Source organism: Myripristis murdjan, chromosome 21 (genome assembly GCF_902150065.1).
Source record: "Myripristis murdjan chromosome 21, fMyrMur1.1, whole genome shotgun sequence".
Taxonomy (NCBI): domain Eukaryota; kingdom Metazoa; phylum Chordata; class Actinopteri; order Holocentriformes; family Holocentridae; genus Myripristis; species Myripristis murdjan.
In genome coordinates this window covers 33423034-33449998 of record NC_044000.1, presented here as the reverse complement: position 1 = coordinate 33449998, position 26965 = coordinate 33423034, and the positions used below count along the sequence as shown (strand labels likewise).

Genomic DNA, 26965 nt, shown 5'->3' with positions numbered 1-26965 from the left:
CTTCACTCTGAGCCGCCAAGGTGACACCGCACCGCAGCCCACCTGGCCTGCTTCCCAGAATTCCCCTGGGCAAGGTCCCTCCGATTAGTGCTTTAATCAAGGACGAGTTTCCACTGTGATCGGATGACACGGAGAACGACGGCGCGGCGTGACAGCTGATCCTCTGTCACACACACACACACACACACACACACACACACACACACACACACACTGTGGCAAACACACGCAGACGTGAGCAGATCACAGCCAGCAGGCGGCAGGTGGCGGGACAGACGCCTCGCACGAAAAAATGAACAGGTGAGAAAGGAAAACGTCGCAGCTGCACCACCGAAGAAGAGAGGGAGTGTTGCAACACCAGCCCTGCGTTCCAAACCTCATACTTCCACTTTTACTTGTAGTATGTACTGCAGCTGCCCTTAAAGTATGCAGTGTAGTATGCAGTATGCATGCGTATGCATACTATTGGGACACACTACGTCATCTCTGACCTCCGACCCTCCTGCTCACTTCCGCCGCCGTCCGTAGCGCCACATGTCGAGTTGTCTTCCTGTGGGCGTGGCCTGTACACGCAGCTCAGTCAGTGCGATGTAACGTCCACTGCGCAAAGGATTGTGGGTCAGAATGGCCAGAGCAGCATGCTGACATGCAGACTGCGAAATCTGACCGGACGTAGTAGAACATCCTGGTACTCTTGGCAAACTGCATCTGAAGTACTATGTATTGACACATACTCATTATTTTTCTTGCATACTAAATAGTATGGTAGTATGGGTACTGGAACGCAGGGCAGGAGAACACAACACCTCAGGAGTTTGACTGTGTGCAGCAGAGACATGAGTTTTCACCTCCAGGGGGCGACGTGGAAGCCAGTCAGCGGGACTTCTCTCTGTAAATGACGGGTTTTTCTCCTGTGCACTTTTTAATAAGATTCACATTTCCCTGAGCTCAGATGAAGGAAATGTGGAACCATTTAGGAACCAAATGATTTGTTGTTTGGTTCTCCTGTGGTTCTGCAGTCCGTCAGCAGCACAGAGGAACTGAAGTGGGTCGACTCGGCACAGGCCTTTGGTTCATGGAAAAATCAGAACATTTCCAACATCTGATGGCTGAAAATAACCTCCTGAGTTTAGTCGGCTGCTGGTGGGTTTGTCCTTAGTTTCCAGTCATTTTTAGTAACTTAAGCAGCACGCTGATGATTTTAATCAACATCCCAACCCGGCCAGGTGCCTGTCTGTCACCACGGGAGCGTCAGCCGGTTCTGCTGATCATTTCATTTGATCATCATTTTCCAGCCATGGATTTCAGCTCAGCGCACAATCCTGTCTGCACTAGAAATACTGAACAGTCCAGTTACTGATCAATATCTGGAATCAAACAGACCGATCAGTTTATGGCATTTAGCCCCACTGAGTGCCACATGCTCTTCTCTGTTTAGAGCTCAGTGCTGCCCCCGGTGGACAAAACAGTGTCCTGCACGCTGTTGTTCTGTCTCAGCCTGGGTGCGGTTTGGCTTCCTTCCTTATCTCTCTTTGGGCTTTAAAATGTGTAACAACCAGACAACTGAGCTCTCTGGCGCCCCCCTTTGGCCTGTCACTGTATTGGAACACACAGAAAGCGAGCTCCTTGTTCAGAACTTTTATTTTGAAGGATTATTTCAGCTTTACTTCCCTCTGATCTCTGATGGTCTGGGTCGGAGCAGCTCCAGTTGGGGAAACACTCAGAGACAACACCACGGTATTTCTTATTTTTTTTCCAAGATTTATTGAGGTGTGTGCCTGCTCGTGTCTTTACAGAGATTATATATACAAATTAGTACAATAAGGAGAGTTATTCAAAAAATTATACATTCAAAAACAATGAAATTTTCACAGATGAACTTTGTGAAAAAGATTACAGACGTTAACGTAAGTGTGTGTCCTCCTGTGAACGTTCAATAGGCAGAGGAATCTGTTCGCCAATGAATTCTTATTTATTTTATTTTATTTATTTCTTTTTTTTTGACGTTCTTTCAAAACAGCTGCAGTCTAACTGTGGGACGTGTGAGCGGCTCGAAGATTATCACATACAACATTATTCTGTTAAGGCTAAATGTCAGGATGTCCTTGGTTTCTCACTGGATTTTCTTCCCTGCTATTATTTTTTTATTTTCTTATTTTACCATAACAAGAGAATCAGGCATCCACACTCTTATTTTAACATCATCTTCCAGTTAAGAAATAATAGGTGCAGTGTATTAAGAGCTACAGCAGACAAAATACAGTAAATAAAAATCTCCCTGGACCAATCTGCTCCAAAAATCAGGCTGAGGGTAAAAAAGTTTCAATTTCTTCTGCAGTTTTCTACATTTAAGCTGGAAAAAAATGGGTAGATGTAATTTACCTTTATCTATTAAAATATATGATCATGCTATAATTGCAGAATTTTGATTACAATAATTTAAACAACTATTAAATAATCAGCCAGGCTGATATTTAGCTAGTTATGTCAGAAAAATGATTCCCTCAACTGTTTCAAAACCCGAAGAGCGCCGCCGCCGCCGCCGCCGCCTGCATAAAGTGAAAAAACACACGAGTCTCCACCTCGTCCCACTCGGAGAGCTCGAGGAACATTTACCAAAACAGCTTCACATTTAAACTCTCTCACGCACACAAGCTACCTGAAGTATAGAACAAATTTTGTTTTTTTTAAAAAAGAGACAGAAAAGAGAATTAAATGGAAAAAAAACCCCAAAACAATCTCACTGCACGCCAGTGACGTTAAGAGCTGCTGTGAGGAGGCGAGCCGCCGGCTTCACGGCTCACAGATCCTGGTTTCCACCACAAACTTGTTCTCAAAGTGACGGATGGTGCGGCAGTTCAGGGCCTCGCGCTTCTGAATGCCTGGAAAAAACAAAACAACAACAGACAGACAGAGATCAGGAACTCACAGTACCATCTTCATGAGCTTCAGATAACAGAGAACTTCATCATTCACTAATTCATCAGCTCAGTGTGTGTGTGTGTGTGTGTGTGTGTGTGTGTGTGTGTGCGCGCATATAGCTCTCATACAGTGGATGTGTGTGTGACACTGCACCTTGTTTGGTGTTTTGTGGATTTGTTTGTTCATTTTCTACAGTTCAGTTTTACACCCCTAATATATTTCTATATATGTTAATATATATTTATGAAGGGCAGCCAGAAGAGGCTCTACACCTTGTGATCCACGAGAGAAAGAAACTGCAGCCTGGAGCCTGGAGAGGGTCCTTCATGTCCAGTCTGTGTGTGTGTGTGTGTGTGTGTGTGTGTGTGTGTGTGTGTGTGTGTGTGTGTGTGTGTGTGTGTGTGTGTGTGTCAGGTGTGTTCACGACGTCAGCTGATCTCTATCACACAGCTTTGTCGCTGGGCTCAGAACACGTGGAAACACCTGTGTGTTATCTCTGATTGTTTCAGGATGGTGATGTGATTATTTTACCGTCAGCGGCTTTTTAAGGCAGAAGGACTCTTACTTTTTTTTTTTTACTGCATTTAGATGAGAAATTCCTTTATTTGTTAGTTTATCTGTCAGATAAAATGTGCAGGTTTTGCGTGACCGGCCGATAAACGTCCAGTAAAAGGTCAGCTGGCTGGGTGTGAAGACACGCTGGGTGCCGAGTGAGAGGTCTTACCCAGGACCCTGTCTCTGCGCTGCAGGTTGTACGTCTCTTTGCCGCGGCACAGGTTGTAGATGAAGTAGCCGAGCTGGTCGATGTTCTCCAGGCGCTGCGTCACCACCATCTCCTCGTGCACCAGGTAGGACTGAGGCAGGTAGGTGCCGGCCTGCACACACACGACAGGGTCAGCGCGGCTCGGGTGGCGCTTCACTGACCTCCATGCACGTCATAACTCATAAACCATAAATGCCATCAACATGAGAGTCTGGAGGTTTAATCAGCAGGTCGTACTGAGTGTTTAAAAAGTTGAACACAAAAGCTGACCTATAAATACAATGGAAATCTATGTGTTTGTATTTATAGGCTTTTTCTAGACTTTCGTTCCATGTATGTGTCAAACTGTGCAGAACTCTGTAGACTCATATCATTTTGTTTATTGGTGCTCCTTAGACTTTGAGTTATTAATGTTTATATATGAACATAAAGTCTAAAAAATTACAAATAAAATCCTTTAAATTTGCAATAACTCATTGAATTTGCAAATTTATACAAATCGTATGAATTTGCATAAATATATGCATCGTTCTGCTCAGTTCCATACATGAGCAGTATGCTGACCAGGTTTTAACAAGCGGAAAAAAAGGAATAAGAAGAAGCAGAAGAAGAATGCAACAGCGCTTGTTCTCCAGAGCGCCGTGCATTGTGGGTGGAGGGCGGCGTCACCTTGATGTTGACGAGCAGCTCCAGCAGGTCTCTGGGCGGCATGACGATGGAGGTGTTGAGCGGGATGACGTAGCACTTGTTCAGACTCAGATCCAGGTAGGCCGTCAGCCTCTGAACACGGAGCAAAGACGTCAGATTAGATCAGATTAGCAGATTATTGATCGGACCGCGAGTCAGACGCAGGCCGGTCGCCTCAGCGGAACACGGCCAAACCTCATCACAGCTCACACACATCAGGCCTGGAGATCATGGTTCATTAAATAACACATGTATTAACATTTTCCTTCTATTACAACTCATTTTAGCTGCATGTTTCCATACAGTCACGTTATTATTTCCATATGCAAATTAATTCACAGGTTGCCGTGACGAAGCTGTGACTGTGGCTTTCTCATCTATTAGTTTACATAAAGACTCCTCTGTTCTGGGGGTTTTGTTTGAGCGCCTTTTGTTGTCAACATTCAACCTGTGGTTGTTTTTTTTTTTTTTTTTTTTTTTTAATACTTTACTTTAATTTTTCAGAATGCAGAGCAAACTTTTACACAAGCCAAACACTGAATACAGAGGAGGTAAAATTAAATATAATTAAATAAAATACAAATTCATTTGTTCTTGTATCTGTATCATATCGTTCCACTGCTGATAAAGGCAAAGCGATTCAGACAGGGCTGCCAAATCCTCAGGAAAAAAAGCCCTATTTTTTAAATTTAATTTTTCCCCCCCAAAAACGTGAGTAATTTTCTCCAGAAGGTGCTCGTGTTCGTCTCTGAGAGCCGTCGTCCCACCAAGAGACGACAGTCACACTTCCACGTTACCGCAGCGCATTTCAACATCTATGAATTTAATTTTCCAATCTAATTCCCCTTTGGTGAGATTCCCGAATTTAACCGGGGGACTACCCAGCATGCTTTGCGGCCTCACCCTGTGGAAGTCGTGCACGATGTCGGCCGGGTCGCTGTCGTCAAACTCGGGCACGGGGACGTTGATGAGCTCGACGCCCTCGGGCTCGTTCACCTGGATGCGCTCCTCCAGCGTCCGCGCCTGGTGCTGCGGCACCTCCACCTGCAACACCAGGCAGCCAATCAGGAGCCAGTCACCAACCAACCAACCAACCAACCAACCAATCAAACAATCAATCGATCAATCAACCAACCAACCAACCAATCAGTGACTCAGCTGTAAAGAACATGATGCACACAGCAGCTTTAATGATCTGACTCATGTTTTCTCTTTGTCCCAACTCTCATGTTAGTGAACAAGTCATAAAATCAGTCAGTCAGTCAGTCGGTCAGTTAGCGCATAAATTACCAAATAAAAACAAAATAAAATCAGCTGAGGACCGTGCTCACTTTACACCATGCTGTGGCGTTTTCACAGGTTCATTGGTTTAGATACATTTCCATATATTTTGCACATTTATCTGGTTTAAATGTCAGAGTTTGTTCTTTTAATGGCATCGCTGTATATTTGCCTCATATGAATCATCAAATTTCATCTGCTTCATATGACCTTATTTCTTTTTATCCGCATTTAACTTCTTTATAACTGTGAGCTTCTCCCAATGTGCACGTGCATGTGTTTGTGTGTTAACGAGTACACACACAAACAGAGATAATACTTTCTAGATCCTATAGAATAAAACATTTGCAAAAACCTGATTCATTGGTTTTAAATGAGATCAGTCAGTAACAAAGTGAATGTCTTAGGAGTAGAACCTGAGTAAAATTCCAATTAACAGGAATTCACAAGCACATGAGTCAAATCACTCAGGACTCAGGACTTTGTGCTTGAGCTTGAAAAGTGCTGTGGAAATGAAAAACTAGTATGAAAAATATTCTTTTTATTCAAATACACAAACACATCCCTTTGGAGCTGTAAATGCTGATAATCAGAGAGAGAAAACATGACGGTACCTCGTCCTGGATCATGTAGTCCTCCTGGCGGTACTTGACCCCGCACACAAACACCTGGCCCTCCTGCAGGAGACAAAGCACACACAGCAGGGGCCGTCCATCAGCACACCATCAGGGACGGAGCGAAAAAACCCCCTCACATGACCTCCACTTCCTGTCCAACAGGGCGTCTTACACAGCGACGTCATCATCCTGCTCGAGGGGCTGGAAATTAAAATCTCAACCAATAAAACCTTCACAAATCTGTAAACATCCTCTCTCATCCACCTCATCCCTTCAAAATAAAATCGTGTTTCTCTCCCAAACTGAGATCTTGTTGGTTTGCACTTTTTGCCTTTCTGTTGTGTCGTTTGGGCTTTGTGACCCAAACTGCATGGGATTAGCAGAAGGTGGGCGTGTCTGCAAAGGGGAGAGAACCCATTTTCATTCAGACAGCTGGAGGTCAGAAGTCAGGGGACCCCACTGAAAATTATCATGTCAGTTTTTCCTTCGCTAAAATGTAGTTTGGAGTGATGTGTCGCCGGCTTGCAGGCAAACGAGCACGACACGCTCGGTACCAAGGGATTCTTTAGGTCGTCTAGTTTCATATGATAATATATTTACTTTAAATCAACATCATCCCAGATGCAGATAAATCTAGTTCCTCTGGAGACTTGTATGTGTGTGTGTGTGTGTGTGTGTGTGTGTGCTTTCCCTGCCGTTTACCTCTTGGATGTAGTAGCGGTACAGGTAGTCTCCTCCCACCACCACGCCGGCCAGCATGAGGGCCAAACCCAGGCACATGCACCAGCACCAGGCCCGGGACTGCTGACGCAACGGGACGGCTGCTTCAGGGTCCTGCAGGAGACAGGGGCGTCACCACGGTTACATGTGGGTTACATCTGGGCTAAAGACTCATTTTTATTCACCGCCTTCTTGGCCCACTAACCTTTCAATTTCTCATCTCTATCACTCAGTCCCCTGTTGTTTATTGTTGTTGATGTATTTATTTTCCACTGTTAACTTTGGATTTAAGCTGTTTAAACGGACTCTACAGATCAACTTTTACTTCATTACCATATTCGCTAAGTGGTTTTGGACCGCTGCACAACACTGACGCTGCCAGAAAAAAAAATGCCATGTCAGCTGACGGGACGGCAACTGACAAATGTGACTACGTGACTTTTTTTATTTTTGCTGCTCACTCTAATTAGAAAATGTCAGAGCTGGATGATGTGAGGCCACAGTGTGTACCAGGCCGACGTGCTGCTTCAGCCAATCTGCCAACCTGATGACTGAGAGGAACGCTCTACAGGAAAACACTGGAAACCTGCACATTTTTCTTTTTGGCGAAACAACTGAATAAACAACAATAAAATTAAAAGATGTTAGCATAAAATGATCCACTGCCTCCAGGTTCAATACAAAAAAAAAAAAAAAAAAGAAAAAAGAAAAAAAAAAGTCTTTCATGCAGCAAAATGGAGGGCAGGGCAAAGCCAGATCACACCACACAGGAGCCTGGCAGCTTTCCTGAGCCACCACAACCACACCAGGGCGTGTGTGTGTGTGTGTGTGTGTGTGTGTGTGTGTGTGTGTGTGTGTGTGTGTGTGTGTGTGAGAGAGAGAGAGACAAAAGCTTTGTTTACAGCAGACGAGGCAGGCTCCCATCCCTTTTCATGGGCAAACACACAGTCACAGATTAACAGGGTGACTCATCGTCATGCAAATCAGAGGCAAAACAGAAAGAAAAAAAAACAGGGTGGCAGAAACACAGAGAAAGAGAAGAAGTGAGAAAAATGAAGAGCGAGAGAGGGACAGGCCTCCTGACGGGCAGGTGAGGCAGAAAGGTGGAGTCAAACGTAACGCACGTCTCAAGTGTTTACCAACTTTCTTCCACAATGTTCAAGGACAAACTGACGAGTGGAAGCAGAAAAAAAAAAGAGAGAGGGGATGTCTTTTTTTTCTTTGTTTGTTTGTTTCCGGTCGATGCTTGTTTGCTGCACTTCCTGTCAGGACGAGCTGTGAGAAGACAGCACGGTGAAAAAAAAAATTAAAATAAAAAATGAAATAATCAATAATCCTGCCTGGACAACCTCACTGATTATAACAGGGAAGTTGAAGGTTGTTTTTTTTTTGTTGTTGTTGTTGATGCAATTTTGAAGCTGCTGTATTATTATTGTTGTTGTTGTTGTTGTTATTATTATTATCATTATTATCATTGCTTGGTCATCATATCCACATTACTGATGACTGTTTAGCTACAATCTCTTGTGTGTAAATATGTTATGAAAGCACCAGAAGCCGTGGAGGTATAAATATCACAATATTTGATTTTGTCCAGATCACATTTTAGCACCACAGTCACAGAATATAAAATCATCTGGAGTGGGGTTTTCCACTGGAACGTTGCTGCAATTCCTGCTGGTTGGCAAAAGAGGGCGATAAAAGTAACAGATTTCTTACTGTCTCTTTAATCTGATTTTTTTCTTTTTTTTTTTTTTTACAAGCATTTCCGTGTGAGTCAGGATTACATAAAGTGATGACAGCGACTCTGGAGGACTTGAGACTTTGTCCTCCACTCAGGCAGCTCCGCTCTCACACACCAGAGTGAAGGAGGGCGAGGCTTCAATCTGCAGGAAAACACGGCCCGGTGGACTCTGGCCAGGCGGATACGGGCCCAGCTGCTGTCGGGACGGGCCCGGGCTCGTCCTCCTCCTGAGGAGAGAGGCCGAGGCCGACGGGAGCCTGAAGAGCCTGACAATCATTAACCTGGAGCTTTATCCTGCTCTGCGGCTGCTTCCCTTCTGCTTCTGTCTCTGCATTTTCTTCTATTACCTGATGCTCAGCCTGTAGATGCACCTGCAGAAACACTGACGTCAGAATGTGTCCGGCTTCCTGCACCGTTTTAGTCTGAAAATCACAGAGCCAGACCTCATTTTCTGGATTTAAATGAACAAATTTGGGACTTTACTGCCAAAACCGCCTGCTAGCGATGCCACATCACTCTATAAATAAAGATTATTACACAAAGCCACAAATATTAGAATGTAAATGACATCATGGAAGTGCACGGTGGTAAATGTGCCAAGGATATTTCAACTTTTATCCACACTTTCCCCTGACATTTATGTAATTTCCAACTTCGCCAACAGTGTAAAACTGCTAAATCTCCAGATTTCTGGAGCTGTGTGAGGAAAACGCTGCTGTAGCATGGCTTTCCCTTCACCACAGGCTCACATGAACATGGACAAACACACTCCTGCCCCCCGGTCCTGCAGAGATGTTTTCCCAGAGTTAGCAGCTCTGCTCCCGCCGGGACCGGCCCCGCTAACACTGTTTATCCTCCTGGCACCGCGAGACGACGTGGAGAAAAACTTCCAGCGAGTGGGAGTGAAGCCGGGTTCACTTTCCCATCTGCAGCAAAACCATCTCCTGCTTTTTCCACTCTCTGATAACTTGAGGCCACTATCCTGAGGGAAAATGAAATTTAGAAAAAAGGGGTGCCTGCTGATTTCAGAACATCAAATCGGAGTTTTCCTGAGACTTTTTTGACGCTAGCTGGAATTAAACTCAAGTCCAATACAAAATAAATCAAAAACGGCTGGAAAAACGAGACTATTTCTGACTAAACATGGCTGACTCAAGTTGTGAGGGAAATAATTGGACAGAAAAAAGGGCAACAGTGAATTTAATGACAGTTTATTGACAGTCATTGTTAACTTAACAGTGGAAATGCAGCGCAAAGAAACCTAAAATTGCTTGGCAAGAAAACAAAAGAGCTCTGTGGGCTGAATTTGAGGTAATAATAAAAAGAAGTTCTGTTACTGTGAGATTTTTCCAGACGTTTCAAGGACCCTGGATTATCTGTGTGAGGAATAAAACCATATCAGCTCAGAAAGTGCAACTCAGCTCGTCTGTGGTTTGACGTTTTGACTCGTGCACAGGCCGTGAGTCAGCGTTTCCTGGGCAGATAAAGAAAAAAACAACCACAAACGAACGTCCAGCTCTTTGTGCAAAGCGAAACTGTAGAAAGAAAAACCGGCCTCGGGCTCCTGGCCACTCAGCGCAAAATTACAGTCCGGCCCGTCCTGACCTTCACCTCCAGAGCCAGGCAGCAAAACAAAACTCCCAGAGTGTCGGTTCATGTTTTCAGGAAGAGCACAAGGCCACGGGGCGGGGCGGAGGGCGAAATAACACAGGCAGAAAGAGAGAGAGAGAGAGAGAGCAGAGAGCGTTAAGCGAGCAAAAGAATGAGAGGAAGCCAAACGGGGGAGGAAAGGGTGAAACCAAATTACAGAAACAAGACGCAAAACGGGTGAGAGAAGATGAAAGAGAAAGCGGGAGGCGAGAGCGAAGGTGTGAAAGAGAAAGGTCGAGAAAGGTCGAGAGAGGTCAGCGTCATCGCACAGGATCTCCTCCCTCTCCTCTTTCCCCACGCCTCCATCAACCACAAGATAAACCAACAGCAAACAGGGAGCAGAGTTACAGCGAGAAAATGTTTTTTTTTGTTTTTTTTTTTTTGGATGGGATGGGTAAAATATTATTTACACACTCAGGGGCAGCGTGAGGTCACCAGTGAGGATCCTGTGTCTTCGAGGAGGAAGCAGAGGGCACGGCAGCTCATTTCATGGTGTGTTTAGGTAAACGCAGTGTGAACAGGCCCCGGGTGTGTAAGCACTCACGGAGACATGTGGCTGCAGACTGAGAGTCTGCTGGAGGCTCTTCCAGCCGTGATCACGCAGGGACTCTGATGAGCGGTGGGACGGAGGTGAAGCCGTTTACGCCCTTATCTAACTCCGTTTGGTTTATTTTATCTGCAGTGTGTCCAACCAGAGGCTCGCTCAAAACGAAACACAAATTTGTTACATCACATTTTACTGATCGCCATAACGATAACCAGCAGGCGAATCACACGCGTGTTTCCTGTGCCGAGCAGCTCCGCCCGCCAGCCTCTTCCCGGCTCTGAGTGTTTTGCAACAGGAGCCGGCAGAGCTTCATGTCGAGAACATGAAACAACAGGCCTGCAGAGCGTTTCATAACCACTGCACAGCCCCCACTCACACACACACACACACACACACACACACACACACACACACACACACACACACACACACACACACACACACACTGTGGCTCTCATTAACACAGTCATGTGTCAACACCGGTAACACCTTCAGATCATTACACCAACCCCACACACACACACACACACACACACACACACAGGAACACTCTGTACAGACAGACAAAAGATTATACACACACTGCTGTTACTGTAGAAAACATAAACAAAGTGCTCACGCACACACACACACACACACACACACACACACACACACACACACAAGGTACTAATGTCAGGGAAGAGAAGGCAGGTCTGCTTGATTACATGTTGTAATAATAATTACGTCTATTAACCTGCACCAATTCACCTGGGAAAATGGAGAAGAAAAAGGCAATAAGCAAATTAGCAAGATATGATCTGAAAATGAGCGAGGAATCAGCGAAAGAAATTTACAAGAAAATGAGCAAAAAAAAATCAAGCAAAAAAAGAAAGAAGAAAAACTGTTTACAAGAAAATGAGCTGAAAAATAAATAAGAAAATGACCAGAAAGTAAACAAGAAATTACCAGGTTAGAAGAAAAGTATCAGAAAATGAGTAAAAAAAAATATAGGCCTAGTTGATAACTGAATAATAACCTGAACCTGAATAATCTCAGTCTTAATAACTGAAAATTGGCACAGAAAAGTAAAAAAATATATATATTTCTAGTTACTATGATTATCATGTTTAAAATTTAAGACAAAAAAAAAAAAAAGTGAAATAAAAAGTGAAGTTTGCTCAGAGGGTTAAATGAAACCAGTGCAGGAAAAAAATATTTTACTGAACTTTCTGCGCCTTATATCATCTGAACCGCTGTGGGCTGCAGCAGATAGGTAGGTAGATAATAATTTTAATTTTGTAAATGAAACCAGGACGTGTGCGGCTGTTGACACTAAACTGTGAGGCTCCATGAGAAGTTTTCATGAAGACGCTCTGACTCCCAGCGGCTCTCCCTCACATCACCGTGCCCACCGCCGGCTCTGCTGCCCTCACGTTTCCCTTCACCCCGTTCTCTCGTTTCTCTGCGTCTTGTTTCCTCCTCAGATCATTTGTCTGCTCTTCGCTGTGAGTCGCCGCCGCCGCCGCCACCGCCGCCGCCGCCGCAGCGTTTGGCTCTCATTTTCTGATCTTTCTTGTGGGCGCTGCCGTGGCCGGGCCGCCGCCGGGACGAACCCCCGAGGTGACAAGTTCATCTGGGTCGCATTCACATCACAGTCAGGCCACACACACTCACACGATCAATGCTTCTTTGTGTGTGTGTGTGTGTGTGTGTGTGTGTGAGAGAGACTGACCAAACAGCCACAACAAGTCAGCCACAATAAACCAAAGTTTTCCACTTAACCAAGTCATCAAGGCTCCTCACGGGGTGCAGGACACCCATGTGCTCTGTGTGTGTGTGTGTGTGTGTGTGTGTGTGTGTTGCTGGTGGGTGTGAGCTAAACATCATCTCTGCCTTGTTAAGCTACTACACAATGTACGAGAGGGGTTTGTCATCCACATAAATGTAAAATACATAAACTGACAGAATATCTAATAATGATGTTGAGATATATATAATATATATAATATATAATATAATATTCTCTATTCCCTTTTCTACTTTTATTTTGTTGCTTTTTTCTTTATTTTAATGTGTCAAAAACAAGTGAAGCATCATCTGCAGGAAAAATATTATTTTCTCTTGTTTCTGGAGCTGCTGCAGGTTAAGTGCCTTGCTCAATGGCACTGCAGCCGGGGTTCAAACCTGCGCCACTAAGCCACCCGGCTGTCATTGCATTTCTTTCGCCTGCCGTTCTCATGACTGTGGTGAACTGTAATCATCTTGTTTACGACCAGAGCCGGCTCTCACAAAACCTCCTGCCCCCCCCTTTTTTTTTTGTTCCTACATCTGTACGTCGGTCACACACACACACACACACACACACACACACACACACACACAGTGTCACGCACCACTGATCAGACTGTAAGACAAACCTTGACACTGTTTTTCATGATAACAGCAGCAGAGTCTCACCTGTCAAAATGGAGAGTCGAGTGTTTAAGCGACAAAGCGCTCGGCGCTCTGAGCGCGGCACAGGGAACGCCACACAAGCCGGCAGCCATCTTTAAAGAAGCCACTGAATAACTTTATGGACACTTCAGGAGACAAAACAAGCCCCTGGCTGGGTTTGTTGGTGAAACTCTCCCTGTCACAGCACCAACACGGGGATACGGTAATGTCAATGCATGAAATTCATTAAAATCTTATTATTGTTATTATTTCAAAATGCCTGGGAGCTCATTCCCAGCCTGTGTCTAAGGTTAATGTCAATATCAGGTAATCAGGTGTCATCCTGATTAGCTGCGTTGTTCTCTTTGCTGTTAGTCGTGTTCTGACGTGTCGGGGAGACCCGAGCCTCGGGGAGCGCCGTGTGCCGCTGGGCTCTCACACTGACCCATGAGCGGGTCGTGCCGGTGGGTAACCAGCCGCCGTTTACAGGGTTTTCTGGCTGGTGAGAGCCACCAGGCGCTGTGGGAGTCCGGTGGTTCCCACAGTTTATGGAAGCTTCTAATAAAAGCCGTGGAAAACCCCTGCAGGTTTTGCTGAGTCCTGTCCTCATCAGGGAGGCTCACGTCATCTTTACACCTCCACGTCGTTTGGCCCCGCCCTCGTCCTGCGCTCGGTGCCCGAGGTTCTTCCTGCTTGTGGCGACACGCCGCATGTGAACCTGCTGCGGGCGCGGGCGCTTCCAAACCCACGGTCAGAGCCGGCCGGGACGTCCCGCCTCAGCAGCACGGGGCCGCCCGGCTCTCTGAGAGGGTTTCAGCACAGGCAGGTGAACTGAGGCCGGGCGGCTCGTCTTACACCTGGCCCACATCCACACAACAAACTCATCATTATCAATCATTTTTTGCTTCTCAGCTTAAAACTAAATATCTGCCATTCCTCCTCCTGGGATTTAAATGGCTGCTTTAGGGCTTTATGTCTCCTGTCATTTACATTCTATTCAGAGCTTTTTCTCATTAATACTATTTTTTTTCCCATCATACAGCTTGTTCCACTCTTTGACTTTAAGGTGTTTTTACGAGGCCCTTGCAGTTTAATTTTAACCAGCACATATCTGTTTCCTCTTCTGCATTTTTTGCTGCAGTATTTTAACGTCCCAGCTTCTGTTTTCTCAGTGTGCAAACACGCCCCGCTAAACTGGAAAACCCACTGATCCTGCTCCACCACAGCTTCTGTGCTTCTGTAAACGTGTTGAAGCAGCAGAAACGCTCAGCCTGCAGACTCCTGTGTATCAATCCATTATGCAGGAGGTTGTGTTTCTGCACCTGAGCAGACAGGTGAGTATCAGTGTTCAGGACGGAGGCTCAGTTTCAGTCAGACAGCGATACCGCATGAAACCCGAGCCGCCGCTCTGAGCTCGATCCGCCTAGGTGAAGGCGGCCATGTTGAGGTTTGGCTTCGTGAGCGGGCAGAGCGGCCCTGTGAAACCCGACACGCAGCGAATCGCTGGATGTGACGAGGCAGCCTCCCTTATTTTAGGGAGATCAATGCTTTTCCACACAGTCGCTGCCAAACCTGCTCCTTTACCGCCTGCCCCCAAGCAGCCGAGAGCAAGAAACCAGAGGCTCGTAACTGAAAACATCAAGCAGGTTCTCACAGGCCAATACAGATGAGGACATCGAAAAAAAAAAAAACTAATGCAAAAAAAGTGAGAAGCAAAAGTGACAAAAAAAACCCTGCAAAAATTAGGTGGCAAAAAGGAGAAGTTTCAACTCTTTTCCCCTTTTTTCTTCCTGAATTTGTCTTTTTTTTTTAGAGCTGAAACAAACCTCGACCACACAGAGCAGACAGAAATCTGTGACTTGCTGCTCGTGGCTGACGTGTTCTGTCTTGTTTTAAAAGGCACCAATGGGACAGAGCTGCAGTGTCAAACTGGCTGATTTGGGTGGGCTGAGGAGACCAGAGGTCGCGGACGCTCCGGTCTCACTGGCTGGCCGGCCGATCCGTCCTCCCCTGGGGTTTCAGCGGTCGGCGGCGCCCTGCAGGAGGCGGCTAAAGCTCTGCGCCCGAGTCTGAATATGAGCGATTAGCCTGTAATCCTGTCAGACGCCCCGCTCGTCTCAGACGGCATCAGAAAACACGCAGGCGGAGAGCGACGCGAGCTGTGGAGCCGAGACGCTGCTGTGCTGCGGCCTCACCTCGCTCAGTCAGCGGGCACAGATCAGCATCCTGCTCTGCACAGGTGCTGCCTTCGTCTCCTCGTCTCTGACTGGTGGACAAACGTTCTCCATGAAGACGCTCCGAGTTTCATGGAGAAACAAATGACAAATGAACAACACATCAGATGTTCTCCGAGACACCGCTGACCCCAAAGACACTGACCGGAGAGGAACGGTCCCACTCAGATCAACACTTCCAGGACGGTCCGAGCAGTGGCCATTTTTAAGTGTACGGTTGCCACGGTAACAGCGGGCTAGCTTCCATATAAACTGACTTGTGCGGCAAGCTGCTGAGGCGAGAGGTTTTACAGCGAGCACCAAAACAAAGAGATTTTAATCCATTTATGTGACCACTACATGAAATGAATACATCGTCAGGTTACATATCATGACTGTCTGGATACCTACACACTTTATTAAAATAATTTTACTCACTGGAGGAGGTGATAACAGAAACACTGTCTCTGATCATTTTGTGCTCACCTCGTCGGCAACGTTAGATTTCAGTTGCGTTTTGAAGTGCTCGTGAAACACACCGCCACACACTGATTTAAATGTGACTGTTTCTTTAATTTGTGCTTTCACAGGACATCACATGTGCAGTTTCTCAAGCGAGTGTGACACACGTCAACAGCCTGGCCGACTTCTGTTTTCACCATTGCCATTAACCATAACAGCCATTTTATTTTGTACTAGTGAAAAAGACCAGCCGCTCCACTTCCTGTGGGGGAGCCGCCGGCTGGCCTGACACCATGCAGCCAACATGCAATTACCTGCAGGCTGCAAATGAAACGTTTACGGCCGCGATGGGACTGAACCCATATGGAACATTTCACACGATGATGCCAACCCCACTCCTCGTCTACGCTGGCCTGTTCTCCTGGGCTGCAGAACACCAAACATCCAAAAACACTGAGATGGAAAGTTGCACTTCAGCTGCAGGGTTCAGCATCACCAGCTGACCAGCCAGGACGGTAAACGTGAGCGTGCAGACGGACAGCTTTGACCGGTGAACAGGCAGTCAAAGAAGAAAATCCATTTCGTTGCACGAAGCCCACCGGCTGTTTTGGGGCTGCAGGACTGACTCATTAACAGATTAATAAACGACATCGCCACAGGGCCCCCACTCCCTCCATATGTTCAGGATGAGATCTGCAGGGGCTGTGACCCATTTTGTGGCGATAATCAGCTGTGGATTGATCATGCCATCACGCACGGGGAAGAACTAAAATAAAAGATCTTAACCGTCATGTCATCAAAAACAAAACTGTTTCACAGGCCAAGATCACAAGCTGACACCTAACTTTTAATAGTAACTTTACTGGCATGGCTGTAATTTTAGGCTTTGCATTTTCCATATGGTGGATGTCTAACTCTGAAATAAACTTCATATGCAGGCACACATGCAGATCTTCACCTCGACATAAAAAACCCAAAACAGTGTGATAAGCTGTGGGCTCCTCCCTTCCTCCCTCCGACATGTCCAAGGTCGACTGCAGCCAGCTTCTTAATCGAGCTTCCTTCCTGCCTCGGCGCTTCCAGCAGCAGCCTGCAGACTATATCCAGCTCCTCACTGCACCTTCACCTCTATTTCTGCACACCGCTCTTAAACCATTTATAGTTCAGGATTTGACTCTCCTGCTGACTGACTCACAGAGAGCGCAGAAGCAAAGTAAAGCTTCAATTTAATCAACATTATGAGCAACCAGCAGGAAGTAGGTGAGGGGTCAGAGCTGTCTGACAGTATTAAGTGTTTTACCCAAAAGTGCTGATCTGACTCAGAGTCTCTTAAACCGATGGAGGAGAGACAATCCAATCAGGACCAAGAGTCAGTTGGGTTATGGAAGTCTCCGTTATCCAACTGGATGCTCACAGTTTCCCAAACACGGGTATTTTTCACTCTTCTTGCTAAAAAGACCACTCATGCAAACACCCCTGTGTGTGGTCATGAGGCGTGCTTGTCTGTGTCCATCACCCACGCTGGACTGGATACCGGAGACTTATTATTGTTATACAGCATGAAATACAATGTGAGCTTTTTAAATGATGGCGTTTTGCGGTTTTAAAATCCTACATTTTCTCCATTTGATCAATCAGAGATGGCTGGAACAAACTGGAATATGAGATATTTCAAGGTGAGTAGAAGAAGACTTTTAAAGTTTGTGTAGGTAACTGTGGGCAGATCTGTCAGAACAGCCCCCACCCTCCCACCTGAGGTTCAGCCCCTCCTACGAGCCCCTCCCACCGTCATGGCCGCCTCCCCTCTCTGCTGCTGTGTGGCTGAGGTAAGCCGAGCTCAGGTACAAGGCTGAGCTCAGTTTGCTTTGGGGACGGGAAGCAGTGTGAAGTGTGTGTACGCACGATGTGATTGGCACTGAGGCGGCCACGCCTCCTTGGTTGTTTGACTTGAACCAATGAGATTCCAGCCCCGGGGTTTTCCTCGGTGTGTAATGGAGATGGTTTCACTTGAGCTAATTTAACTAGAAAAACTCTATGAAGTGAGTGTTGTCTTATTCTCAGCCTGCAGGATCTTACATCTTACAGAACGTGTATCTGACTCTCTCTTTTCTTTGTGAGCAATGACCACTTTCTGTATTTCCTCCTCAGCTGTAATAGTCAGGTCTCTTCCAGTAACTCTGACTGTAGCTGTCTTCTTGGGATTAAAATGCTTTTATTTTGGAACACATTTCCAGTGACTAACATGATGCAGCATGGTCTTCATCTGAGTCATTATGTCACTGTTATTTTACGGAAAAACCCCTCTGGGGTTATACATAACAAAACTGTTAACCCTAAAAAACACATAAGGTGTGACAGTTCTGCCAGCTGGGTGACACGACCTGAAAGCTCCACGCTCACAGCTCACCGCTGTTTTAACCCACTTCCAAACCCCCAAAACCAACACGGCCCTCACGTCCACACGTCACACAAGCAGCCGCCATGCTGCACCAGCACAGGCTGATGTGATCTTCAGCGTGTGTGGCGGCACACGGCTCGCGGGCCGAGGCCGAGGCGCTAACTCGCCATAAGACACAACGCCGCGGTGTTCAAACACACCGACCACGGAGGCGTCCTTCAGCCCCGCCGCACAGAGGTTACCCTGTCAGCACGGAGAGAGCCGCGGGGGGAAACCATGACTCCACCGAGCTCAGCTCGTCAGTAAAGTCTGGATTCAAGGCAGGTTTCATCAAGCCAAGGATATGAGGGTTTAATACCCTGTAAATGTCACCTGGAATTGAATTACAGAGCAACAAAACAGAATAAATGGAAAGCAGCCAAACCACCTCGCTGAAGCTCTGAATCTCCAAACGGCCAAACTGTTTTACAAGGACTTTAAAAAACTCTTCTGAACTCCAAATTAGTGCCTGCAGTAAACTCAATTATACTAGATATTAGAGCATGCACCTCATTTTGCAGGGCCAGACGTAGTTTTCATCGTGCGTTCCCTCCGAGACCTTCATCTGGGGGGTTTGGCTTGATAAGAGCTCGTGGACGCGATGCAGCCACACCGTCCTCCAAGACCCCGCCTGTTAGAAAAATAAACTCCTACTGGTCTACGCAGTCGAGCCTTAAGGCTCAATTAATCTCACTGTTCAATACAGATATGGACGGAGCCTTCTGTCCATGCTTACATACGTGCACGTTTTCAGGAAGTTTACGGACCAAACAGAGCAGCAGCACCGGAAATCATGGAGGCGGTGCAGCTGATAAGTTTCACGTGAGACTGAAGAAGAAACCGCAAAAACTGATAATACTGGAGATAAGATCAGTGCATCCTCCTGCAGTGACGCATTTAATGACCTCGCAGACCACCGTCCTCCTGTGGCGATGTGTTTAATGACCCCGGTTACATCATTTGAAATGGACGGATTCATTTTGGTGTAAACATGACATAAACCAGCCTTTAATCCAGAGTAGAGGCAAATACCTTTCAAGTAATGAACAACAGAAAGGATTCAAAATGGAACTTGTTCACAAAACAAAAAAAAAAACCTACTGTCTGGTTTTAAGTATTGTGCCCTTTTGGAAAGTCTCCCTGCTCCCACCCACATCGAAGCCAAAGCTGGCAGACGCTGCAGACGCTCAGAGCGCCGTGTTTTGACATGTGAATAAATAACAGAGAGAGAGAGAGAGAGAGAGAGAGAGAGAGAGAGAGAAACTACTTGTTGGAGGGTTGACATGGAGCAAAGAGCAAACACACCGTCACCTTGGTGTTTAGCCAAAACAAGCTGTGCAGTGATGATAACCTGTGCTGGAGATGGTTTCAGCTGAGAGTGTTTGTGCAGGACGGCGAGAGAAGAACATGGTCAGCGGCAGCATTTCCTGAGCTGAGCGCTCAGCCTTGCGGCGACCAGGCCGAGCGCCTCCACGCCGCTTCTGTTGATTCATATCGATCTGATTGAACATCTGATTGTTTTGTTTTCCCGTGAGAAACCGAACCACAAAGCGAGAGTATCGACTGTTTCCTCGAGTCAAATCAAACACATAAAAAAAAAAACAAAAACAGATTAGAGTTGTGAAAACGGCTTCTCGGATCTTTATTAATAGCCTGAATCTGAAACCTGTGGGTTGGTGTACCGTGTGGTGAAAGACACACCGATGGTTCTGGTGATAACAGGAAGCCTCTAGAAAGACGCGTGCCGGCCGCAGTTTGAGGATCCTGTCCTGGTTTTTAATCGAGCCGCTTCACTCAGGTGATCCTGAAGGTGTCGCTCCTCCGTCCTCTGCCTCTGTCTCTGTCCTGGCCGGCTCGGCCTTCAGCTCATCACTTTACCCGTCTCTGCCCCGAGGAGAGACACTGTGAGCTAAACGACAGCCTGAGGAGGAGGAGAGCATTGAGCGTCTTCCTGTCCAACACAGTGAAGAACGTGACGTGAGGCTGCAGCGCTCGCATGCAAACCACCCGCAAAGTATGAAAAGAGCCGCATTTTGACTCGCATCAGGGCTCTGCATCTGCAACAACTTGTTCTTCCTGCAATTTAAATAACAGCCTAAAGCACAGCCTGTTATTTACTGTGTGTGTGTGTGTGTGTGTGTGTGTGTGTGTCGACACAGAGATATATGCCAGGAAATATCTGTTGACTGGATCTCTGTGTGTTACAAGTCAGCTCTTTCTGTTGCAAACTAAACACACAGAAGCATTTCAGACTTGCAATCTGCATGTTCACGCCATAGACACACACACACACACACACACACACACACACACACACACACACACGCAGCTCTCAGCTGGCTGGTGCCCTGCCATCACTCCTCAATAGCTGATCAGGCAGAGTTTTCCTAGCAGGATGCCAGCGCTGCTCCATGTGACAATCTGCCATCCACACCGCAGCTCAGACTCTATCAGATCATATGGGACTGACACACACACACACACACACACACACACACACACACACTGACTTGTCTGCAATCAGTGTGAACAACCCAAAGCTGCAGGGAGTCACAAATTGTCAGTTTCTATCTGGGCCAAATGGATGTGCAGAGAAAAGCTGGACCCTGTGCCATGTGACCTACATGAGGTTTCTATTTATTCGGCTATATCTGAATATTCCAGTGGGAGTGTGTGTTAACAACCAATTTTATTTCATTCACTTGAGACGGCTGGGAGACATCATTTTGGTGGCTGAGCGGTGATAACAAGCTGGATGATGACACACAACGCACAGAGACACAGCTTCATTCTGGATTCTGTCCACGGCGCCCGGCCCCAGTGGAAACAAGCTCAGGTACAAATCAGTCGACGGTGAGGATCGATGGAAAGGCGTCCGGTGAAATCTGAGGCGGACGGGGCCTCGTCCCCGCTGAACAAAACGTTTTGTTCCTGTTGTCGGCGTCCGCTCACCGCTCAGGCCTCCCAGCAGCCTCGGCTGTCCTGCCTGAGGCATCCGGCCGGGGGAAGCAACAGGGACAAGCCAGCTGACCTCCTCCCGACGCAACACCAAGGTTCAAGGTTCAAGGTTTCTTTATTGGTACCAGAAGGTAAATTTGTTGTGCAGACAGGAACTCAGCAATCTCAGTTAAACAGCCACACAAAGACATCAACACAGACAAATCATACAATAGAAAAACAATGCAGTCATCACAGAATATAAAAGTGCCTGGACATCTCCACACATCTTACTACAGTTCAATATGAACGAAATTGTTCACCTTGTGGCCCTACTATTCAGCATTACAACTGCTGTGGGTACAAAACTATTCCTGTAACGTTTTGTCCTACCCTTAGGGACCACAAAACGACAGCCAGAACGAAGGAGTTGAAACTCACCATGCAAAGGATGAGAACAGGCGTTAAGGATAGAGCTGGCTTTACGCTGCAGCTGTGTGCCATACAAGGCTGACATAGTGAGTTGAGGCTCCCCAGTTAGCCGGCCAGCCCACTTAATAATTTGGTTCAGGGAATTTTTGTCCTGTAGTGACAGATTCCCAAACCAGGACACCAGGGCAAAAGACAAGCATGATAAAACAGGGTCAGCATAGTTTTGTCGACATTGAAACGGGACAATTTCCATAAGTAAAACAAACGCTGATGTCCCTTCTTACACACAGCATCACAGTTCTTGCTAAAAGTCAGTTTGGCATCAATGACAGTCCTGAGATATTTGTAACTGTCCACACAATCCACAGGTTGGCCCTTCATGACTGTGGGGTCCTGATTTGGAGCTTGTGTTCTGAAGTCGATGACCATGTCCTTCGTTTTGGATGTGTTCAACACCAAAAAAGAAAGATCACACCAACTAATAAAATCCTTCAAGACTGGACCATGGCTGGATTTGTTATTGTGTAACAAACTCACAATAACCGTATCGTCTGCAAATTTTAAAATGTCCGCCAGGGCCGGCCCTGCACGTCTGGGGGCCCCAAGCACAGCAATCACATGGGGCCCCCTGAGTTGTACTGTCAGTGGATCACATAGGCCGAGATCCAAAAGATGAACAACCTGAACCAAGTGCAGAGGGGCGTCCGGCCTCGGTGGCAGCGTGTGGGAACACTTGTCTGAGTCGAGAGACAAGAGAGCGCCACAGTATCTGCTGCTCCGCGAGAGCTTCAACTGCCAGAAGGAAGACATTAAGCTGTGATTATCAAGATAAGAGTGAGTCGGCCTGGAGGAGGGGGGAGGGGGGCGAAGGTGAAAAAACACCAAGAATGTTGTTGTGCAGTTTGTGGCCACGAGCAGGAGCAGACTGGTTCCTCTGAGCAGATAAACACCGAGCAGCAGCACAGATTAGACCCAACCGAGAGACACGGCGCTGACGGCGCTTTGTGCTCTGATGAAAGACGCCATGTCACCACACAACCCCACTTCCTGTTTTTCACCCAGGGACTCTCTGCTGAGCATTTACTGTGCGTGCACGACCTGCACCTCGGCTGTGCTGGGACCAGTAAACACCCAGGACTTTGCTCTGTGCTTTATCACCACAGCAGGTCACAGCGCCCAGGAAGACACGCTCCCCTCAGGGAATACTGCGACGTTTTGGGCAAAGTCCCTTTTCCCAACGTCCCCAGACTGAGGAAAGACGCTGGACCGCATTTCCACCTTTGTTCCTATGGGCAGTATTTCCTGTTAGCTTAGCATAAAGACTTGAAGTCTATGGGAGTCGTTAGCCTGGCTCTATCAAAGTAAAAAAACAAACCTGATTTACACATGTGGGTTTGAAATACACGTCCTGCAGTTTTTTTTAATAAAAATGGGATTGATTTTAAGGAGAAGTTAGACAGAGGAACAATAACCTCTGAACACATTTATCCTTCCGTCTATCGCAGAGATCCACACACCGCTGGAGGAAGAGGAAGACCCGCGACACTTTAACTTCTCCTAAAACCATTCTCGTTTTTTCTCCCTCCCCTAATTCAACGTGAATTTAAGACGTGTATTTTAAATCCACACGTCCTCAGTCTGGGCAAGTCGGAAACATTTTGCCCAAAACGTAAGATCTGATCATGACATCCGTTCACCAAAAGCAGAATTATAAAACAGTGGAGCGTCTCACATCACGTTCTTTAATTTTCACCTGATTTTAGCTGACTCTGAAGCTGCACGCCCGGTCCGGCCCAACGTGCTTCAGCTGCGACTCGGTTTGGACACGAGCATCTGCTGGACGCCGCGATGGAGCGTCACTCAAAGGTTCATCAGCAGCTACGTCCCTTAAGGAAGTCTGCCTTCCTGCCTGCATTCACCGCTGTGCTTTTGTTTGAGTTTATTTATTCCCTTCTGCGTAAAACAGAGACGGCCACCAGCACACCCAGTTTACCTGACGACTGAGAAATCAAATGACTCCTGATGGGGGGAGAACCAGGCGGTGATACTGCCGGCCTGAAGGGGAACATGAACCGTGATGAACGTGAGCGCTGGAGTCATACAGAGAGCAGGGGCTGACTCAAAGCGGCTCGCAGACATGTTGGCGTGCTCCGTGCCAGTCGGTGAGTCAGCGCGAGCAGACGGAGGCGGCGGCAGCGCACACACACTCGTCTGTCGCCTCAGATAAGACACAGGCGGCTCCGCTTCTGTCCAAACTGCAGCGGCCGCCGTCCTCACAGCAGCCGTCTGAGGCTCTGCCCCGGATACCTGTGAGGTTCGCTTCATCTGACCAATCACATTCCAGGTGTGGCTGCCGGGCTCGCACGCCAAAAAGATGTTTCTACCCTATGGGACCCAGACCAGGGCCTGAGGTCAAGGCCTGGCTTCCTATTGGCTGTTTCCAAACCCAAGAGGTTTTTTTTTTTTTGTTTTTTTTTTTTGTGTTTTTCTTAAGTAATTTCTTGCTTATCATCTGGTCATTTCTTGGTAATTTTCTTGTCGGCTTTTATTGCACAACATGGAGTGACTTTGTTTGGGTTTCACAGGGTTAATATCGCAGTGAGGGGACCACAGCAGCCGAGCAGGAGAGCTGGGACCCTCTGAGCCACAGGTGATGGGACGTTCAGAGAGCAAACCAGCTCTCAAAGTGCAAAACCTCACCTGTTACTGAGGCGAGTCTGCCAGCCTAAATCTGCCTTTCAGTGACGCACCTCTCAGTCAAAGTGTCTCGCCAACGCAGGAAAGAAATAAAGAGCAGCTCAAACGGAAAGTATAAAGCCAAGGGGGAAAAAAACACACTAAATAAAGTCATTTCAGAAAATGTGCAGAATTTTCTGTAGGCAAATAAAACGCCTTTAGACCTTTTTCAAACATGTCACCATAAACTACAAATATTAATCCACAAGAGAAACACAGCAAACCCTGTAGCAGCTGCTGAAGTTACAGGCAAAAACAAAAAATATTAATACATGTATTTTTTTTTTATTATTATTTAAGAAGTAAATAAATAACGAGTCAGTCTTGTTTAAAACATTTACAAATAAAAAAAGTTTTTTTTTTCATTTAAAAAAAATAACAAGTTACTGTTGGTTAAAAATATTTAAAAATAAACAAATATATTATTTTAAAAAATAAATAACAACGAATCATTACTGATTAAAAGTATTTGCGAATAAAAAAAGTTAACATTTTTAAATTTAAAAAACGAATAACGAGTCATTATTGTTTGAAAATATGTACAAATTTCATAATATTTTTTATATAAAATTTAATATCATAAAAACGTAATAAAGTAACAGTAAATAATTAAAAATACTAATAATGGTGATGTAAATAACAAATTGTATATATAATAATAGTAAATATGGGATAGAATTCAAAGTATTAAACAAATGTAAAAATATTTGAGGAAGTGTTTTTACTTGACGTTACTCAACAGTGAGAGCTGATGTTGTGTAAACGCTGCCCGGAGCCTGGAGACCAAACACGGAGCCGACACGACGGACACCGAGGAAACTCCACTAAGACCCCGGACCGAGGAGCCGCTGCCCGGCGGGAGGAGAGCGGCTGCCCGGCGGGAGGAGAGCCGCTAGCTGCCGCCTAGCCGCCGGTAACTGCTAAGCTAACGTTTAGCCATTTTACTCACTTGGTCGTCCTCGGGAATCAGAGTCTCCACGTCCTTTTTCGCATCTTTCTGCGCCAGGGCAGAGTTGAAAGACACCTTCACCATCCTGGAATCAACTTCGACGAGTCAACCGAGAAAAAGGATCGACGCTGCGTCGACAAAAGCAAAAGGAAAAACAAAGTTGAAAGAGAAATCGCTCCGAAGTAAAAGTAGCTCCACTTCTCTCCGGCCAATCTCCGTCTGTTTAGCCGAGAGACGCGTCAAGCCAGCCGGAATCACGCCGTGAAACTTCCGGTCAAGCTTTCAGAATAAAACGAAACAACTAACTAAAGAATTAATAGTTTATGTATATATCAGTTTTCAAACAGAGGGTGTAGCTCAAAGTGCTTTACAATAAAGTGAAAAAACGAGAGAATGAAATAGGAAATCATTTAAAAAATAAACCACAGAAGTAGGAAAAAGTAAAGAAGATATATATATAAAAGATGGAGATAAAACAGAGGAAGACACAAAAACAGTAAAATATGTGGTTTATACAACCGGTGAGAACCTCACCTGGAGGTGACTATCATGCAAACTGTCTTTTAATGTTCAGAAAACCTGAACTGAAAACATTTTTAACCCAATTTAAAATAATAGCATGAAAGCAAGAAAAGCAAGCAGGAAAATGTGGAATTGAATTTGCATAATATCCCCTCAAGGACCAATTCTGCTGAATTCTCTTGCTCTGTTTTTATCCAGTTACAAATTTATATCTTGAATTACATTGCGCAGCACTTTTAAAAATGATTCAGATGTAAATCACAATATTGTTGTTTTTTAAAATAAGTTGTACACAGAATATTCAAATAAAAGATTTTTTGTTTGTTTCATTCTAAGTCTAATCTAACACTACATGAAACATCAGAAACAAAGACAGAGGCCCTCACACTCTGAAAGGATGCCACACTCACACACACACTCACACACACACACATACACACACACACACACACACACACACACCTGAGGCTGGTCCATTAGCGGCTGTGCTGAGGGTGGAGCTGTGTTTGCACAGTTCCATCAGATCCTTGAAACGGTAACCTTTGACCTTTGGCTGATGCTGACTCACAGTTGAACTCCTTCATTTTAGACAAAAAATTAAAGGTTTTGTGTAGGGATTCATACATTTTCTACTGGAATGCTACAAAATGCACTGAGAAAGTTCAGTTTCAGTGTTTTTAATGGGTCTCTCACTTAATTCCCTTAATTATTTTCTCAAATTTAAAACAATGAAGCAAGAGCTATAAATTCCTCCTTGTTTTTTACCTTAATAGGATATATTTTTCAGCCTAAAATTATTCCTGAATTATCCCTGAAACACCCCTTTGAAACATAAAAACCTCAAGTTACACCTTAAATGGACTATAACATTATCAGCTCACTATTATTGAAGTATTTTTAGACTGAATAACAGTTCACTTTCCCCTGAGAC

General features: G+C 45.8%; 1 protein-coding gene across 1 annotated transcript; it reads right to left on the bottom strand.

Annotated features, from left to right (window-relative positions):
• Positions 1-1757: 1757 nt before the first annotated feature.
• Positions 1758-25750, bottom strand: LOC115379808 (integral membrane protein 2B). Its single transcript, XM_030080717.1, has 7 exons — positions 25513-25750; positions 6973-7104; positions 6268-6330; positions 5276-5416; positions 4355-4465; positions 3647-3797; positions 1758-2882 (listed from the first exon to the last, which is right to left on the bottom strand). The coding sequence occupies exons 1-7, from the start codon at positions 25594-25596 to the stop codon at positions 2794-2796; spliced, it is 771 nt and encodes a 256-aa protein (XP_029936577.1). The 5' UTR covers positions 25597-25750; the 3' UTR covers positions 1758-2793.
• Between the last annotated feature and the right edge of the window lie 1215 nt (positions 25751-26965).

Coding starts and splice junctions, on each gene's coding strand:
- LOC115379808 (XM_030080717.1), bottom strand. CDS start 25,596: ATGGTGAAGGTGTCTTTCAACTCTGCCCTGGCGCAGAAAGATGCGAAA. Junction 7,105..25,512: donor TGATTCCCGAGGACGACCAA/GTGAGTAAAATG, acceptor TGTCTCCTGCAG/GACCCTGAAGCAGCCGTCCC. Junction 3,798..4,354: donor AGCTGCTCGTCAACATCAAG/GTGACGCCGCCC, acceptor GTGTGTGTGCAG/GCCGGCACCTACCTGCCTCA.